Consider the following 6,885-nt stretch of genomic DNA (forward strand, 5'->3'; position numbering starts at 1 on the left):
ATAAATTTGACATAGGTGAAATTGTGTTTTGCATTTATTTTTAATATTTTAAATGTGAAAGTTTTGCTTAACAGTAGTAATAAAAAAAAACCAAGTACACAGGCGAATCTGAGTCCGACCCAAAACCTGGTCACTTGAAAAATCAAACCCGAAATCCGCTCGAAAAGTATACCAAAGTTGAACCCAACCCGCCCAAATTAAACGGGTTTCTTTAAACTTTTGGGTTGGCCGGGTCATGTCTGGGCTGGTTGGTCAGGTCCAGGTCAAACCCGGTAAAAATGTTCAGCCCTATTAAAAATGGTTTCTTTTTTTTTTTTTCTAAAAAAATAACCCTCTCAATTTACTGTTTTCTTGCAACAAAATGAACCACAAACTTTCAGTTTGCGATTCCTATATGTTAAATTTGGGGAACCAAACTATTACCAAATGACAAAACATGTTAGTTGTTGTAAAAAATAATAAAATCTAGTGCAGATGGTAATTGACAATTTTGTTAATATGATGTGTCATTTAAACGTTACAGTAGAACCTCTATTTAAGAATACTCTATTTAAGAATAATCTCTAATTTGTTATAAAAAAATTAAGTCCCAATTTGGGCCAGTTGTAAATAAGAATAACCTCTATATTGTAATTAGTTATACATTTTTCACCTCTATATAAGAATAATTACATCTTAAAAAAATATATACATATATTTTATAAATTTATTTATGTAGAATTAATAATTTTATTTCAAATTATAGTACATGTATAAATATTATATGTACTCAAAAATAATTTTAATATAATATAGTATTAAGAATTGTTTATTGGTATTTTTCTTACATTGATATTTTTTGATATTTTGATTTTTTTTTCAAGTGTAACTCTATTTAGTTATAATCTCTCAATTAGAATATTATTTTCTTGATCCCAAGTATATTCTTGGATAGAGGTTCTACTGTATATAGAGAAATCGCTTTGCTTATCTTGCTACCTCACTTGATGCAAGTGTACAAACTAAAAAAATTGCAATGAGTGATAATAATATGCTGACCCTGAACTCTCCAAGAACATATAATTTGAGTATATAATAACTATCTTGGAAGGGTTGACTTTTAAGGACAGATTTCTGTCTTTACCTCTTTGACTAATACAAGATACTCACAAATGTTGAGCTCTCCAATCAACTGCGAAATTCTCATCGCTGTCATCATCACTAGACGACTCCTCAAGTTTTGGCCTTACACTAACACCCTCTGTACCTTTGCTGCGTTTGGCAGACCGATCGGCCTTCAATTCCATCTTCTTCTTCCTCAACAATTCAACTTTCTCTCTGTAAGTCCTGAATAAGGACAACCAAGAAGAACAACAGTAAAACAGTAAGTGAAACAGGGCTTGAAAATAAGAATTATGTTGACACAATAATACTCTGCGGACAAAACACACTTTTGCTCAACAGACTCAGCTTCTTCGATCATTTCGGCAGCATCAATCTGCACATGAGACAGGTTTGAGAATAAGATTTATGGTAGTCTATTCAATTGTTGTTAAATATACCATAGACTACACGCGCTAAACGTCTAAATGAATATAATGACAACTTATAAAACATTACCTCGTCTTCTTCCATACGATTGTCCACCTCTTGCAAGTCGTCTTGAATCAACTTCTCAAATTCTTTGTACTCATCTCTAACAAAAATTGGAGAGAAAAAATAAAGACATGATGTGGTTTCCATGATAACTACAATGAGAAATGACTTTGTTAACGAAAATTTTAATTGGACCAAAAGATTTGGCCAGGATAAGTAAAGCACATTGACAAAGTTGGAAAACCTGACTTAAAGGAAACTCCTTAAACCCAATTTCCAGAGGGAAAAAAATACATTAATAAATAACAGAAAACTGTAAATCCAGGAGATCAAAATGATTGTGTAACATTGGAAAAGGAAAACAAAATCATAATCGGAGAGATCAAACCATTATAAGTAGGAACTTACTTGACGTCTGGCTTTACAGGCTTTATGCCCCTTGCAAGTAAATCAGCTTCCTTGTTATCAAAAAATCCTTCTGGAAGTGCTCCCTTGACTTGCTTTGCTTCCGAACCAGTTATTTGAGATGTTTGTGTGAGCCCCTTGGCAGGCGTCATAATATCCGTCTTAGTACCTTGACAATCACAGCAAAACAAACATAAAGTTGAAATAAATTGAATGGGATAATATGTCATAAAGGTAGAGAAGATACTACCACAATAGCGATTAACTAATTAAAAAGAGAATTATAGAAAATTGCAGGAACACAAAGAAAAATGCAGGAAAAGGAAATCATACTAGAAAATTATTGAGTTTTAAGCTCTTGATTTTCTTTTTTCACAAGAGAGAAAATTCAAGGACCCTAAGCTATGTTAACCAAAGAAAATTTATAACGATAGATTTCTTCAATTTTTGTGTAGATTTCCTAATAAATATGAAAAAAGAACGTAGAGAAAAAAAAAGAAATAGATTAGTGTTCTTCACAGAACCACACAAGAAAGGAATTTTGAGATAACATCATTCTGTTCCAAGCTTCCAGATATCATGCATTACAGCAGAAACATTGTAGGCAATTACTGGAAGTAGTTAATGGAAATGAACTTATTGCCCTCAATGTTATGATTTTTTTCAAATGTAATGTAAGACTATAAACTGACTCCAGTCTCAAGGCAGGCTCCATATCTCATTCATTCGTAAATTAACAACATAGAGTTATATCCAAAAATAATTTAAACCTTCTTCAGTAAATTGAGCAATTTAGGGGGGGGGGGGGAGAGAGAGAGCAAAACACCTTACCTGTAATTGCCATTTGTGAGTCACTGTCATCAAAAAAGTTGGGAGGAAGGCCTGATGACAACTGAGGTTTGGTTGATACTCTAGAATTGTCAGGTTGAGTGCCTTCACACATGAGACAAAATTAAAAGAACCATTTTCAGTTCAGGATATTATCGATTACAGCATATATATTCAAAAACTATTGGCAGTTGCTGAAAGATATTACTGCAAATGAATGATCTCCCAAACTGTAATGATTAATCCTAAACAGCATTTTTTTAGATATAATATAAACCTATCCAGTCCAACTCTACTCCCAATAGGAAATTTGTATCTCATAAATCTAATTAGTTAACAAAATACAGCAACATTATCAAGCATAAACCAAAAAATCTACAAAGAAAATTGTCAAATTAAGCAATTATTGTTCACCAAGCAACAACTATAGGTCTATAACCATAGTAGCAGTAACATGGTTTTCATGATCACGGATTCAAAATAAAAAATAAAAATAGAAGTCTTACTTGTATTTGCCTTCTGTAAGTCACTATCATCAAAAAAATTTGGAGGAAGCCCTGATGACAACTGAGATTTGGTTGATGCTCTTGCATGCTCCGGTCCAGTGCCTTCAAAGAATGACATGGGAAAATTTAAGGGGACCATTTTTTACTAATAAATGTTATTGATTAAAGCAGACATTCTAACATTATCGGCAGCCATTGAACGCAGTGGATGCAAATAAACTTGTCTCGCTAGACGTTATGACTTTTACTATCTTAGCCTTTTCAGATATAACATAAACCTATCTACTTCAACGCCACTTTCAATAGAGGACCCCATATCTCATCAGCCTAGTGAAACAACAAATTATAGTAGATCATTGATTGTAACCCTTATTTATAATAAAGTAATTTAATGTTCACATAGGCATCAAATTTAACCAAAATGACATTAGCATGGATTTATAACTACATAAAAGAGCTGTGGGAAAAAAGGAGAAGAAAGTCATACTTGTATTTGGATTTTGTGAGTCATTGTTATCAAAAAAATTTGGAGGAAGCCCTGATGATAACTGAGGTCTAGTTGATGCTATTGAATTCTCAGATCGACTGCTTTGCAACTCTTCAAAAATTTCATGTTTAGATTTAGGCAACTCCTTACGGGACTCAGGTTTTCCCTGGTTTCCCGCATTTAATGCAGCTGCAGAGGCTTTGAATTTACTCATCGCCTATCCCAACATCAAGTCTCGGTCAGTACAGTACTATCACAAAGAGCATGAAACTAAAAAGGTTCACAAAGCATTATTATGTTTCATTTCAAACTAATTTAGTATTCCATTTCCATCAAACAGGACTATCATTTATGAACTGGCGAAGCTGCTACCTGTGTGGTGTCTACATGTGAGCAAGGAAAACATGGAATGATCTCATATGCAAGTTTAAGAAGTATAATATTGATTGAAATCAATAATAGAAAATCACCTCGTGATGTTTACGGGAAACTTGATGCACATCCCAAAAGGATTCTGACTTCAAGACAACATCACAGACCTTACATATTGGCTGATTATTGTCATTATACCTGTATGCATAAGAACAAAGGCCAAAAGGGTCTTCAGAAACAACACCCTTGATACTTCAAACTCTATCTATTATATGTATCAATTCTTCGAAATTTTAAGAAAAGTAAATTCCACAAACAAAATCAACTAAAACAAGACTTACTAATAATAATAATAAGAAAAAAAAAGTCCCCAAGCATTGGGAAACCATATAGTGCAAAGACTCGAAAAGGGTGTGCAAAATCAATGCTTTAAACCCAAAAAGTGAAAATCTTTGTTTACAATAAGAACTAATTGAGGAGATTCAACGAAATGTTTTGCAGTTGTAAGGATTGAAGAGAATAATCAGTAATGCGTTAGTTGTTTGTTAAGTAATTCCAAAAGATAATATTGCATAAATCAAAAAAGAGCTAGAAAACATTAAAAATTAACGAATGGAAGACAGACCTTACAAGAGCGGAAACTATGCGCTTGACTTTTTTCTGATCATTCAATCTATCACGAAATGATGATTTTCTTTTAGCTTTATAATCCATCCTTCTTCTTCTGCAAAATTAAGAAAAATAATCTCAAATCCCCCTTTTTTTGGTTTCTGGGCTCCTTACACGAAGAGAAGGGAAGAAAGAGTATAAACAGAAGAAAAGAAAAGAGAAGGTAAGGAGAGAAACCTGAGCTGCAATTGGTGCCTTGGTGGTGACTGAGTGAAGTTGTGAAGCCAGAACCAGAATCAAAGAGCAGAAGAGGAGTCCACGAAAGAGCGAGCGAGAGAGAGAAATAGGAATACAACTTACCAAAAAACTAATTTGTCCAACCTATTATTTTTATTTTTTCGGCTGTTTTAATTTTTGTTAGTAGATCACTTGTGAATTTACAATGTAGATATTCGTAATCGGTTTAAAATATTCTCGAATTATTATAATTCATCGTCTAATTAAAAGATGTGATTTGCCTAAAATTCTTATCACGAGCAACATACAAGACAAAACTACTTCTAAAAATTTAAACAATAAAATTCTAACATTTTTATAGTCTATATTACAGTTATAAAAGCGAAAGTTGAATTTGATAAAAATAATTTTTATCTAATATGAACTATAAGTTAAAGGATCTCAACATAATATGCATAGAATAAATCTAAACTATTAAAAGAAATATAATACCTCTTGAAGCATATCAAGGTATGTTTATTTCTTTTCGTATAATTAACAATCATCTAATCTAAGAATTTTGTTGAAGAATCTACACATCGATCTTTCAAGCCAACCTCAACACTCAGTAATAGAGTAGACTATTAGATCTTATTTGGATGAACAAATTTAAGTATTAGAGTGTGTACTCAATTTATGAGACACTATAACTGAGACGGGGTTGTTTAATCTCATACACACATGAATTGGTGTATTTGTGTGAGATGAAGAGAGAGTGTGTAGGCGTGAGAGAGAATAGGGAGTGAAAAATCAATTCCTATTTTTCTCTAACTTTGTTACCGTATACCTCAAGCTATTTCTTTCAAATATAAATATATAATAACCGAATAATAAATATCAGTTAGATTTTTTATTTTAATTATTATTGTTGACCTTGAAAAGTGATCAACTGACAACATGGTCGTGCAGATCGGATGCTTGCCACGTATGTGCACAAATAAGAATGAAAAACAATTGATAACAGAATTTGTTATAGAGGTTCGGCCCCCTTGTGATAGCGGGTAATGACCTACTCCCTTTTTAGTTGTATTATACCGAGAGAATTACTATCCAAATCGCTATAGGTGGGATCTGCTATAGTACCCTTAGGATTACAATGTAGGAATCGATGCCTAGCAAAACTCAAGTGTTGGACAACCTAAGGTGTTGTATAGCCTAGGCTAGGCGTGTGAGGGAATGAAGAAAAGAGAGAGAGAGAGAGAGAGAGAGAGAGAGAGAGAGAGAGAGAGAGAGAGAGAGAGAGAGAGAGAGAGAGAGAGAGAGAGAGAGAGGTTTCTAGCTTAGAGGCGGCTTAGGCACCTTAAGTTTTCAGTCAGAGGTTAAAGCCTTTATATAAGAAGCCTTAAACCCTAGGTTTACAATTTAAATCCCTTATAAATCGTATAGTTAGTTAGATATTTATAAAAGACCAAAATGTCCTTGATTCTAGATATTATTCAGCTATTCTGTTGGGCTTTAAGGGCCCAATTCCCAGCCCATCTTGGTTGTCCACGTGCAGGAGTGTCCTGTGGGGCATGTAGTGCAATCCTTAGTCGGGCAGGCCTTTGTGCTGGCCAGGCTGGCTATCCATGATGTTGTCCCTGGGCTGGTCAACTCCTAAGAGGGAGCTGGTCCGTCACTTGATTCCCGTTTGAGTGTCGGGGTCTTTGTTGGCTCGGATGCTGACTTGGCATTCCTTTTAGTGAGTTGTGCTGCCACGTGGCACAGGTTTCATCTACGTAAGCATGCCATGTCATGAGGACAAAAATTGAAATAACAATATCTTTTTAATTAAATAATTATCTAATAATTCATTTAATTAATAATTAAAAGATAATTAGCTTAATT

At 33.7% G+C, this 6,885-nt stretch overlaps 1 protein-coding gene across 1 annotated transcript; it reads right to left on the reverse strand.

The window, feature by feature from the left end:
* Positions 1 to 993: 993 nt before the first annotated feature.
* Positions 994 to 5,173, reverse strand: LOC115714937 (protein ABA AND ROS SENSITIVE 1). The gene is made up of 10 exons (XM_030643702.2): positions 5,020 to 5,173; positions 4,799 to 4,897; positions 4,272 to 4,371; positions 3,802 to 4,018; positions 3,315 to 3,416; positions 2,812 to 2,913; positions 1,984 to 2,149; positions 1,600 to 1,675; positions 1,431 to 1,477; positions 994 to 1,326 (listed from the first exon to the last, which is right to left on the reverse strand). Exons 2-10 carry the CDS (start codon positions 4,885 to 4,887, stop codon positions 1,146 to 1,148), a joined length of 1,080 nt encoding a protein of 359 aa, XP_030499562.2. The 5' UTR covers positions 4,888 to 4,897; positions 5,020 to 5,173; the 3' UTR covers positions 994 to 1,145.
* Positions 5,174 to 6,885: the final 1,712 nt, after the last annotated feature.

This window comes from Cannabis sativa, chromosome 4, assembly GCF_029168945.1.
Source record: "Cannabis sativa cultivar Pink pepper isolate KNU-18-1 chromosome 4, ASM2916894v1, whole genome shotgun sequence".
Lineage (NCBI taxonomy): Eukaryota > Viridiplantae > Streptophyta > Magnoliopsida > Rosales > Cannabaceae > Cannabis > Cannabis sativa.